General features: G+C 43.3%; 1 protein-coding gene across 1 annotated transcript; it reads right to left on the bottom strand.

Moving 5' to 3' along the window:
* Positions 1-9,566: 9,566 nt before the first annotated feature.
* LOC147504746 (uncharacterized) lies at positions 9,567-11,697 on the bottom strand. The gene is made up of 4 exons (XM_086605349.1): positions 11,634-11,697; positions 10,606-11,323; positions 10,273-10,551; positions 9,567-9,870 (listed from the first exon to the last, which is right to left on the bottom strand). The coding sequence occupies exons 1-4, from the start codon at positions 11,695-11,697 to the stop codon at positions 9,567-9,569; spliced, it is 1,365 nt and encodes a 454-aa protein (XP_086461475.1).
* Positions 11,698-12,486: the final 789 nt, after the last annotated feature.

Raw genomic sequence — 12,486 nt, 5'->3', positions numbered from 1 at the left:
TACTCTCAATTCTATCGAAATAGAGTGGAGTAACAAATTCGTTCCACTCCTAGTTCTTTAGCATGGAATGATTTCGTAGTTAACTAATATGTCTTATGTCTAGTGAGAGATTTATGAGGGGAATTCTATACTATGGGGTGGATTCAATTGACAAGTTACGAATAACGGAATGCTACGGAATACTGAAATGTGAATCTAGATAAAGAATTAGAGGGGAAGTGAATCTACCTCGAATCCAACTTAATCACCTAGCATAGACTGTTGTAATCCAATTCTTACGTTCTTACGGTAAGAATTGCTCGTTCTAATCCCTAATTAGCATGGCATTTCTGCCAATTATAACTAGGATGTGAGGTCGTCCACCCATTCTCATGGCGAAACACGACCTTCTAGAATGGAATAAACTCTACAACGACTCTACACTATACAACTAAGTTTTCATCAAGGCTTCATCAACCCCTATAATGGAGGTTTTAGCCTTGATTCATCAAACCATTATTTCTCATTGAATTATAACTAAACATCATACCAAAATTCTAACTTGGCTAATTTAACTAACAATACTTCAATCTAATTTAACAACTCAGAAATGATACTCAACAAGAATTAAAATTAGATCTATAAATTGAAATGACAAAATCGAAATTGACAAACTAGCTATTTTATTTATCAACTAATGAAGAACAATGATTCTAAAGATTAATCTAAAACAAGAATTGAAATGAACTAAACTTAATTTTATTTAATGAAAACTAGATCTAGAATTATCTATAGTTTTAGGTCTAACTAGCTACTATTAACAAATAGCTAAGTTTTTGTTTTTATATGTTTCAGATCCAAAAATCGTGCATGGGCTTGGAGCCATGTTTTGGGCCAGAGAATCAGGCCCAAAACCCAATTCTTTCAGTCCAAAAAGGCCTCTTCAGCTGTAGTTGGCTTCGACAGACTTTTCGTCCACTTCTGCTCCTCTGATTGGGCCAAGACTTGGACCATTTGAAAGATCTTTTCGAGCCGGTCGTTTTGACATAAGATAGACCCAATTCCAAGGTCTGAGTCCAAAGATACGGCCTTCGGAAGTTCTACTGACTTTGTGTGCTGTTTCTGCCCGCGTTGACTTTGACTTTTCAGCTTTGACCGGGCTTTAGAAAGGCTTTGTCTTCTTGAATCTTGGCCTTTAATCACAGAACTCCTTAGCAACCAACCATTGCTCCTTTATCTCATTAAAGTGGTACATTTCTGCACATAATTGACTTTGAAGCCTGAAACGCATAAAAACACGTAATCAGTATTAACTCTTAATTATTACTCACATAATTGGTCTAAAAGTATGACTGTTACAGGGTTAAAACTACAGTTTTGGGCTCTTATCAGGTACTATCACATTGGAGCAAGCAAGAAAAAGATTTATTCTACTCAAAGGCCAGATATTATTTTTGGGATGATCCATACTTATTCAAGAAGTGTTCGGATCAGATTATTTGAAGATGCATCCCAGAATCGGAACAGGAATCCATTCTATCATTCTGTCACGATCAGCCTTACGGAAGGCACTTTGGTCCGCAGCGTACTACAGACAAGGTATTACAAGCTGGATTCTATTGGCCTACTCTTTTTAAAGATGCAAATGTTTATTGGAAAGCATGTCCGAGATGCCAATTTTTGGGTAAGACCTCGAAAAGGTTCGAGTGGCCTCAACAACCGATCCTTATCTCAGAAATCTTTGATGAATGGGGTATAGATTTCATGGGACCATTTCTGCCTTCTTTTGGTTACACCTACATTCTACTGGTTGTGGACTATGTTTCAAAGTGGATTGAAGCAGTTCCTATAAAAACCACCAATCATAAAGTCGTCGTGGACTTTCTGAAGAAGAACATTCTACCAAGATTTGGAGCACCGAGAGCCATCATCAGTGATAACGGTTCTCACTTCTGTAACCATATATTTGGGAATGTTATGGAAAAGGTTGGAGTAATTCACAAGCTAGCTTTTCCATATCATCCTCAGACTAATGGTCAAGCAGAAGTTTGGAATAGGGAAATCAAGAGTATTCTAGAGAAGACAGTTAATCCTTCTAGGAAAGACTGGTCTCTTAGACTCCAAGATGCACTATGGGCATACATAATAGCATTCAAAACACCCATAGGAATGTCAACCTATCGTTTGGTATACAGAAAAGCGTGTCATCTACCTATTGAGTTAGAACATAAAGCCTATTGGGCGGTGAAAGAGATGAATTTCAGCCTAGATCAAGTAGGAGAAAGGAGGAAGCTTCAGATCAGTGAATTTAAGGAATTGAGAAGTGATGCTTATGATAAGTCAAGGATTTACAAGGATAAGACTAGAGCATTACATGACAGAAGAATTCTAAAGAGAGAATTTGAACCTGGACAGAAGGTTCTGGTCTACAACTCTCGTCTAGAAATTTTCCCTAGAAAGTTGAGATCTAGATGGATAGGACCGTTTATAGTAAGACATGTCCCACCTTTTGGAGCTATTGAAGTAGAAAACATAAAGAGAAGGACTCGTTTCAAAGTCAACGCTCATCGACTGAAGCCTTTTTTGGAACTGGAGACGTGGATGCTGTTTTTCTCAAGGATCCAGTTTATCAGACTACTGTTGAAGCGGAAAATTGGGGTTAACCTACACACCTTAAAGATTACATTCTATGTCTTGCTAAACCTGTTACTCTGTCTAGTTTAAATTTTTTGCATGAGGAAGCCAAGTGTCATAAGCTTGACTCTTTAGGATCTCATTAGTATAAGTGCCACCGATAGCTGGGCCCTCAGATTTTCATAACTTTATCCTTTACTGAGAGGAGTTGCAAGCGCCGGAGTCAAAGTCTCATAACTCTAGTAGACTGAGTATAAAATGTCTACATGAAGTAAGCATGTTGTCGAGAGATCAATTTTGAGATGGAAACCTAAGTGTTCACCACCTGTTAGTTTGTGGGATTTACTCCCCGTTGACCTTCAAAGGAAAATTATTTCTATCGCTCGTGTAGGGTTCGGTAAAAGTTTATTTGCATGTAAGAGGAGAATGCGTAAGCTAGGTTGGTGTAAGAATTGCCATTCTAAAACTTGTCCTGGGTTACAACCATTAAGAGAAAATTGTTGGTACAAGGTATACTTTTTGTCAATCACCTGCTGAGAGAGATCGGAAGAATCCCTACAAAGTGAAACCTAGTAGGTGGGAATACTAGTCTTGAGAATCTGACTATAAAGGACTCCAAAGTCTTGAGAATCTGACTTTAAAAGACTCACATTACGTCTTGGGGATCTGACGTAAAAAGACCTAAAAAAAATTACTAATGCGGATTATAAGAATTAATTTTTGATTTGAAATAATTGTATTTGATTTTCTCTATTTTGTGAGCTTAACCTTTATATGACAGAGAAAGATCAAAATATTGATATTCGGCATCAATGGCAATATCCTACATTTTTCTCATCCATTTCATTTACTTCTTTATACATTGAGGTCAATGCATGCATAAGTAGGGGGAGGGTGTACTTGAGAAATGAATTTCCTAAAATTAGTTTTCAAAAACAAAAATGAATTTTAATGATGAGTCTGGGATATAGATTCTATACTGCTTAGTGTTGAGTTTGATAGATAGTTGATATTATTGATTTCATTACCGCTTAGACTATTTATTATGCTCAGACATAGCTCTTGTTAATAGAATTCTTTATCAAGGCACCACCATAGTACTTGGTCAGTTTTGTGTACTTTTGCTAGAAGAGAGATTTAAACCCCTAGTAAACTGGAAGTAGATTTTTTAGACTTCGCCCGCGAGACTTGAGCTTTATACCCATTCTTTGGAGAGTTCTTACGAAAAATCCAAGTCTTAGTGACTTGTTGTGACAACTTTCTCACTCCTTTTCTCTCTCCGTCTATGCCTCCCCTTACACCCTCTTTTTTTCTCTTTCTTTTTTCCTCCTTTTCTCTTACATTCACTGTTCTCTTTATACCCCCCTCTCCTCTCATCATGAACGTCTATCTGTCCTTCCATCTCTTGGTCACTCCTCTTGCCACGTGTAGGGTTTCTGCAATTAATGAAGGGTCCGCGAGTCTATCATGTGCCCTGCAGGTATCATCCATATTTGACTCCAGGCCCATTCACCTTTTCCCCCTGGCATTCCTCTTTTAGTCCCACGCCTCACGGGTTCCCCCCTCACATCCCTATTTCAACTGTCGCGGCCATTCTAGAATGCTCCATGTTCCCTTTACTGCTATACCTCCGCGACCCTACCTCCTTGATCTTCGAGCTATCATAATTTAGGTCGCTACAATGCCCCCTCTCGAGTCTGCGAATCCACTGGTGTTTGCAGAGTCGAGAACCCTCCCCTGCTTAACTTTTTACTTGGCTTACGTTTCACACATTCCCATCCCTCTGGCACGTGTCCCTTACGTGCGCACTCTCAACCTCCTCGTTTCTCATTCCCCTATGTGTCATCTTTTCTCTAGGCTAATTTTCGGCCCCTCGATTTCTGCCCCCGTGTTTTTATCACTCTGCCCCTCTCACTCTTCAAATCCCGCCCGATTCCCCTCCCTCTATTATTTACTTCTCACTCTCCTCTCTTTCTTGTTTTGGAAGCCATTTTTGAACCTTCCCTTTTCTCCTTTGACCTCTTCACCTTCTCCCTACTGTCAACCTCTTTCGTTTCTTTGTGCGCTGCCTCTACTTTCTTTCTTCCCTCCTTGATCGTCTAGACACTCGTTCTCACCGTTAGATCGTCGTAACAGGTTGGTTGTTTTCATTCCTTCTTTCTTGTCTTGTCTTTCCTTTCATATAATTGTTCATATTATGTTACCTTTCCCCCATGTCGGACTCCCAATCAGCGGATCCGACCTCCTTGCAGTCTGATGCGGTGGCCTCCCCTCCTCCGGTGGATTCCACCACAGCCCCCTCCACTACTGGGCGGCCCTTTAAACTTCTGCCACCTCCCCCAAGATCCCGCTGCCCTAACTTACATGCGATTAGGCTTGGCTATGGAATACTAGATGACATCCTTATAGAGCACATGCCTGACGTGACTCACTACCCTTACCTAGTCCCCCATAGGCCAGGATGCCTAATGGCCATGGTAGGTCAAATTGTATCTAGCTTGAGGTTTCCCCTGTCTTTATTAGATGTCGAGGTGTGCAACCAATTCAATATTCCCCCTTACCAAGGGATAGGCAACTTCTGGCGTATCATGTATGCCGTGAACCACTACAACCAGAGCCACGAACCCAAAATCGTCCTTCGAGACATAATATTCCATTATTACATTCGGATGAGTACCAAGGATGTCAGTGTAGGGTATCATTCCTTCTACGTTCGCCCTGGCAAATAGTCTTTCATTCTCCGAATCACCACCTCGGACAAGACCTAGCATCATTACCCTGTGTACATTTATGGTAATTTCTTGTCCGCAGATATACCTCCTGAAGTGACTCTTAACAACCTCACTTTTTTGCCCCGCGATGAGTTCTGTTACCTAACTCTCTTTTCCCTGTTCTATATGCCGCTAATTGACCCTCCATTCTTTTTCTTGCACAGGTTGTAGGACTAACTCTAAGTCACGCTTTTATGTTGGTGTCACTTCCACGGTCTTTGACTAAATCCGCAGTCTAGGCCCCGCCCAAGCTGAACTCCTCGGCATAGATCCCTCTCTTGGGACTCCGTTATTAACTGACCCAGCACTACATACCTTGGGCAACTACTCTGCTCCTTTCTATCGTCCCCTACCTCCCAAAGAGAGAAAAAACCTCGGGCTTCTCCTCCTCCACCATTAGTCCCCCGCCCTTCTAAGAAAAAGCCCACAAGCCACAACTTCACTCGAAAAACCACCCAATCTAAGGTGAGAGCTGAGGCCCTAATAGAGATAGTTCAAAAGTCTACCACGGACCTGCCTTCTTAATCCTGTAGGTACACCCCATCTTCCCTTCGTTCTATCTCTGACTGGGAAGACTAGTACATTTTCACAGATACTCCTTCCACCGATTCACCGCCTCCTCCCATGGATGTTACCAAGATTCAGCTTTATGACATCAAGTCTGAAGATGAGGTGGTGGAAGTTTCCACCTCCCACACTGTCTCCGCTCCCAAGGATGCCCCTTCTACCGCGGATCCTTCCTCCGAGGAGCCTCCTTCCAAGAGAAGTCGGCTTTCCACTTTCGTAGAACCCGCCGCTGCTATTCGCTCCAACTCCCTGACCCATCGCCCTGGTAAAGAAGTCGCCCTTTCAGCTCACCCGACAATCACTCTAGAGATTTTCAACCCCACTTTCATGGTGCGCGGCCGCTATGTCAATGTTGCAGACTTTGCTATGGAGAACCCGGCTGTGGCATCAGCCATGTTCTACGACGCTCATCTCCCCCGCGATTTAGCTTATGCGGATGAAGGGACCTTTGAGCAACACCAAACCTCTCTCTATGATGGCTGGGAAAAGGTAATTCATTTATCTGCTGTGTGCCCTTATTTTATATCTTTGTTATTTTGACCTCCCTTCCCTTGCTAGGTGAGTTTGGACATGTCCTACATGATCCACAGCCTCTTCTCCTCGCTCAATACCGTGGAGTCCTTAGAGAAAGAAGTGGGCAACCTTACTAGATTAAGGCCACTTGTGCCCGTCTCCAAGCAGAACTTGAAGCCGCGACTATTGCCAAGCCCAGAGCGGAAGATGGACTTCAAAGCGCGGAGGATGCCCAACAAAAGTTTATGGATGGGGTAAATGAATGCCTGAGCAAGCAGCGGGAAGCCCTTCTCCTCCAACATACTAAAAATACTAATGCCCTCCTTCAGCAACACGTCAAAGATATGGAGCAGCTGTGAGTAAGCTTCAAAGCTCAGGCTAACAAGCGTGTGGCTAAAAAGATCACTGAAGAGCACGCCCGACTAGCCAAGGAAGGTCGCCTCCTCCCCACAAAGCCTCCGTCTCCCCGACCAGAAACTCTCGATGCCGCGGACCCTATGACTGATAATACTTCTGCCCTGTTTCCTGAGGACCCTGCCGAGGACTTTACTTCTACTGAACCTGCCGCGACATCACCTGCCTTGACACTCCCTGCTGATATCCCGTTACAAGACTGATTTTAGTGCAACTTCTGGCTATCTCTTTGTTCTAAACATTGTATCTGTATTTGTCCTTGCCCTCATTGTTTTGTAATCGACTGCGGCACTTGTAGTACTTGGTTGTTTCTCACTATGCTCTTTTGCTCTTTATACTCTTGATGTTTAATTGTGATATGTTCTTTATGCTCTCCTTTTTGTGCTTCCCTCCACTTGCTATGAATATGTTTCCATTGTGGCTCTCGTAATATCATACCGCCTAAGGCCCCGTTAATTGGCCTTTACTAGCTTTAGCACTCAATATTGTTTTGCTAACATGGTTTCTGATAACACTGTAGGAACCGTTATTTCAGAATGACTATTTCTACAAACGGCGAACACCATGCGCAGCGGAATTAATGGGTGTCCATGATTTGTGATTGGAAAACATACCTTTTAGAATTGGCTAAAATGTAATCTCTGAGAATCAAAACTTTATCAAATCTGAAATCAACCCTTGATCTTCTGTTGTATTCCTTTAGAACAGATTGGACGTTGTGTGGGCAACGATCTACCAATCCCCTTCTTTCTCTCAAGATTAGAAACGAATTCAGATCTACTTTTCTTGCCTCTTTTTCAGAACAAATGAATAGTGAATTTCGACCAGAGAGAGAGTATTCTATTTATAGGCTACAACAGGGACCATGAGGAGAAATTAGGGTTGGGCCTCTTGATGGGCTTGGGCTTCCCATGTTCGCCAAGAACACACGGCCCAAGTCCGTCAACAAATGGCTTATTCCATTAAAGGCCATTGTTGCACTACCGCCCTAATCCCAAATTACGTGTCAGCGTTTATGGGCTCCATATTATATGCTCGTTGATCTCTCCGTGTTTAAGATATCGAATGTCCGTTGATTAAGTCAAGTTACTGACAACTACATTAATCAACTTCTTATGTCCTTGAGTAGTACCACTCAACCTCATTGTCATGTCGGAATAAATCCACCTGCAGGGTTTACATGACAATCTTTTTGAGCTCCTCAAGGGGACATCATCAACCCGACTTCTTGCGGGACACGGATTCCTTCTATAATCAACAACATACCTTACATACAATGTCATTGCCCAATCCATCAAGTTTGTTGATTCACAAATGAATCTCACTCATTGATGATTTAAAGCAATGTACAATGCGTGTAAGTGCCCGTTATTATACCCGGATTAGGAGGACAAGCATCCATAATAGCAGAGGCATTTGTTCTCTTATATAGTCAGTATAAGGAGAAACAACCTCACTTGGTCCTGTTCAATACACATAAAGTGTACTAGTGTAATCCTATAGTCAAGATAGACTAATACTAGATTATACTACAACTGTAGCAATGGTTTGTCCAAATCCATGTAGGTTGTGAACGATTACTTATATTTTATAAGGTACTGATGATATGATCTTCTGTGTGTTCACACCATATCATCTACAACATAAAGTATTAGACACATGCATATAACTAATAACATATATAATATGCATAACATTTGCCCATATGATTCTCATTCAAAATATAAAGAATTAGAGTTAATACAAAAGTAATGCTTTTAGTATATAACCCTATCAAACACTACTCCTCCACCCCAACCCCTTGGATTGATTCAGTTGGGACAAGCTCTGATAAGGGTAAGTGCCCCCATGTAGGACTGGTACCTCTGGTCCGCAAAGGGCTCCTCCCACTCCGCGAACTATACTTTGGTCATGAATCTGGCTGGGTCAGCTCATTCTATTGCAGTTTGATTTGACCCTCATGTTGAGAAGGGCTCAACCCCCCTGCGGCCTCTCTCTCTGGTGAGTTTCACAGCTTACGAGGCGACTCTCTCTACCCCCAGGTGTAAACTGAAACCATCATCTGCGAAGGGCTCATCCCACTTCACAGGCTCTCTTGGGCCCAGAAGCCTGTTAGGGGCAACTCCTCTTGCCCCCAGTGTGGTTCGGACCCCTCGTCCACGAAGGGCTCGTCCCCCCCCCCGCCGCTACAAATTTTTGTTTGGTGTTCTTTCATTTCATACCAAATTCTCATCTCAAAAGTGCCGTTGTATTATATATTTACAAATGGTGCCAGTCTTTGGTCCTGGATCCCTATTACATTTAAGCAAAAAACTTTTTTAACATTCTTACATTCCATGGTTTCTCTACCAATTTTCCCTCCATACTCTGCAATTTTTAAGTGCCAGCACCTCCGACGTCTACCACTGTGTAGGGCCCCTCCCAATTGGGGCCCAACTTTCCGTCATTCTGTCTCTTGGTGCTAGGGGTCACTCGCCTAAACATTGAATCTCCTATTCGGAATTTCCGCGGCTTGACTCTCTTGTTGTACTGCCTCTGAATGCGCCGATGGTATGTATTCCTCCAACCTAATTCAAGCCGTGTCCTTTCTTTCTTCTACCAAATTCAAATCATTGGCCAGTATGCCCTAATTCAAACCTCCTTCCACAGCCTTCGTTCGGGTGGTGGCTGCCACCATCTCTGACGGGATCACAACCTCAATGCCGTAGGCCAGGGCTTAAAAGGGGTTTCCTTAGTTGTCATCCGAGGAGTGGTTCGGTAAGCCCACAGTACATGATTCAATTCGTCAGCCCACGCCCCTTTCTTGTCCCCCAACTTTTGCTTGAGATTGTTCAATATGGTTTTATTGGATGACTCCGCCTGCCCATTACCCTCAAGATTGTAAGGGGTCGAGAACCCCTGTTTCACCTTGTACGCTTGCAAGAACTTCTGCACCTTCCCTCCTGTGAACTGAGTTCCGTTGTCTGTGACTATAGCATATGGCACTCCGAATCTACATATGATATTTTCCTATAAAAACTTTATCACCTGTGTTTCCTTCACTTGTGTAAGGGTACAACCTCTATCCACTTGGTGAAATAATTAGTGGCCTCCAACATTAACCTTCTCTTGCCGCTGGCCATGGGCAGTGGACCCACTATATCCATATTCGACGTTGCAAATGGCCACGGACTAGACACGTTATGCAGTGGTTCAGCTGGCGCGAAAATTAGTTAAGCGAATCTCTGACACTTGTCACATCTCTTGGCAAATTCCACTGCATCCCTCTTCATATGGGGCCAAAAGTAACCCTGTGTTAACAGCCTGTGCGCCGTGGTCCTCCCTACCGAATGGCCCACAATCTCCCCCATGTATCTCTGCTATCACTTCGAGGGCCAACCTCGGTCCGAGGTACCTTAACAAAGGTCCATTGAAATTCTTTCGATATAACTCCCCATATACTAGAATGTACCTTTGAGATGTCTGCTCCAACCTTCCTCTCTCTTTTTTGTCTGTCACCTCCTCTCCAGAAAGAAAGCTCTTGATGGGGCCCATCCAACTTTCTTCTTCTTTCGCAGCCTGGCATACTTTCGCTGCCTCCTCCGTGCTCGGTCTATCCAACCTCCTTATTTTTATAGTTCTTTCCTCAGATCCTAGTATTGCCGAGGCCACATACGCCAAGGAGTCGGCATGTCTATTTTCCCCGTGGCCCAGATGTACAAACTTAATCTTTGTAAACTAGACAGACCTCTTCTGTACCACCTCCAAATATCTCGCCATACGCGGGCATCTGGCAGCGAACCCCCCATTTGCCTGGCACACCACAAGATTCGAATCTGAATACACCATCAACTCGATCACCCCTAAGTCCTCTGCTATTCTCAAACCCGCTATCACTACCTCATACTCTGATTCATTGTTGGATGCTGTGAACCCCAACTTCATAGTTAATTCTATTCTATTGTTATCAGGGGTGACCAACACAACCCCTATTCCAATGCACACATCTGTTGCAGATCTATTTGCTAACACTCTCCATCCGTTTATCTTGTCCCAAGGGTCTAAAAAGTCTTGATCCACATTTCTTTCTGGCTTCATGACCATTTCATCCCCCCAAGTGGGATCCTCTACTGGGAACTCTGCCAGAAATTCAGCCACAGCCTGGGCCTTCTCTGCGGTCCTGATCTGATATTGTATCTCATAAGAACTCAGCATCACTGCCCAGTTTAACATTCTTCCAGACTTCTCCACCTTCAATGCTTGTTTCAAGGGCAAATTGGTTACTACCACCACTGAATGTGCTTCAAAATAGGGTTTAAGCTTTAAGGCCGATAATACTAACGCCAGCGCATACTTTTCCACCCTGCTATATTGAGTCTCGGCATCTAATAGAGTTTTACTCTGGAAGTAAACCAGTTTCTCTACCTTGTCGACAATCCGCACGAGAACTGAACTAACCGCATACTCTGAACCACCAGATATAAATATAATTTCTCTCCCTGCTCTGGCCGCGACAATAATGAGGCCTTTCCCAAATACCCCTTCAACTCCTCAAATGCCCTCTCACATTCCATTGTCCATACGAAATCAGGTGTATTTCTTAGCAATCGGTACAGCGGTCTACACTTGTCTGAGGACTTTGAAATGAACCTATTCAAGGCCGCGACTTTTCCGCTAAGCGCTATACTTCTTTGACATTCTGCGGCGACGACATCTCCACTAAGGACCTTATCTATTCGGGGTTAGCCTCTATTCCCCGGTGATTGACGATATAACCCAGAAATTTCCCGGTGGTGACACCAAACGTGCACTTCTCAGGATTGAGCTTCAAGTTATGCATTCGCAGTATACTAAATGTCTATTTCAGTCCCTTAAAGTGTTCCTCCTCTGATATGCTCTTCTCCACCATGTCATCTATGTATATCTCAATTCCCCTTCGGATCTTGCTCTCAAACATTTTCTCTTCCAACCGCTGAAATGTTGCGTCGACATTTTTCAACCCAAATGACATCCTTGTATAGCAATAGGTCCCCCCTTCCACCACAAAGGCCATCTTCTCCTGATCAGGTCTGTACATCATGATTTGATTGTATGCCATGGATACATCCATAAATGAAAATATCTTGAATCTCCCAGTTCTGTCCACCAATTCGTCTACCCGCGGCATGGGATAGCTGTCTTTGGGACACTCCGAGTTAACATCCGTAAAGTCGACACACATGCGGACCTTGCCATTCTTTTTTGGTACCGTGACAACATTAGATAACCAGTCAGTGAATGTCACTTCTTGTATGATCCCAGCTCCTTTCAATCTCGCTACCTCCTCGCGAATATCCTCGGCATATTTCGGTCTAATGCTTCGCATCTTCTGTCTCACCGGCTTAGCATCTTCTTTCATGTGTAACCTGTGACATGCAAAACCTGGATCCAATCCCGTGACATCCTCTATTACCCACACAAAAACGTCCTTATTTTAGACAAGAACTACACCAACCTACTCTTCCATTCTTCAGGCAAATTGGCCCCCACTGCCGTGAACTTCTCCTCCTCTCCTTGCCCCAAGTTCACTATTTCTATCTTGTCGAGGGTTTTTGGTCCTGCTGCCGACTCCGCCTTCCCCTCTACAGAG

Source organism: Coptis chinensis, chromosome 4 (assembly GCF_015680905.1).
Source record: "Coptis chinensis isolate HL-2020 chromosome 4, ASM1568090v1, whole genome shotgun sequence".
NCBI lineage: Eukaryota > Viridiplantae > Streptophyta > Magnoliopsida > Ranunculales > Ranunculaceae > Coptis > Coptis chinensis.
Note: the sequence above shows the minus strand (reverse complement) of the source record. Positions and strands in the feature narration are given on the sequence as shown.

What these genes read in the sequence shown, in the direction of transcription:
- LOC147504746 (XM_086605349.1), bottom strand. Translation starts at nt 11,697, where the DNA reads ATGCATAACTTGAAGCTCAATCCTGAGAAGTGCACGTTTGGTGTCACC. An exon ending in CACCACCGGGAAATTTCTGG is followed by an intron (nt 11,324 to 11,633) that starts GTTATATCGTCA and finishes CTGGTGGTTCAG; the next exon opens with AGTATGCGGTTAGTTCAGTT. An exon ending in TTGGAGGTGGTACAGAAGAG is followed by an intron (nt 10,552 to 10,605) that starts GTCTGTCTAGTT and finishes CGGGGAAAATAG; the next exon opens with ACATGCCGACTCCTTGGCGT.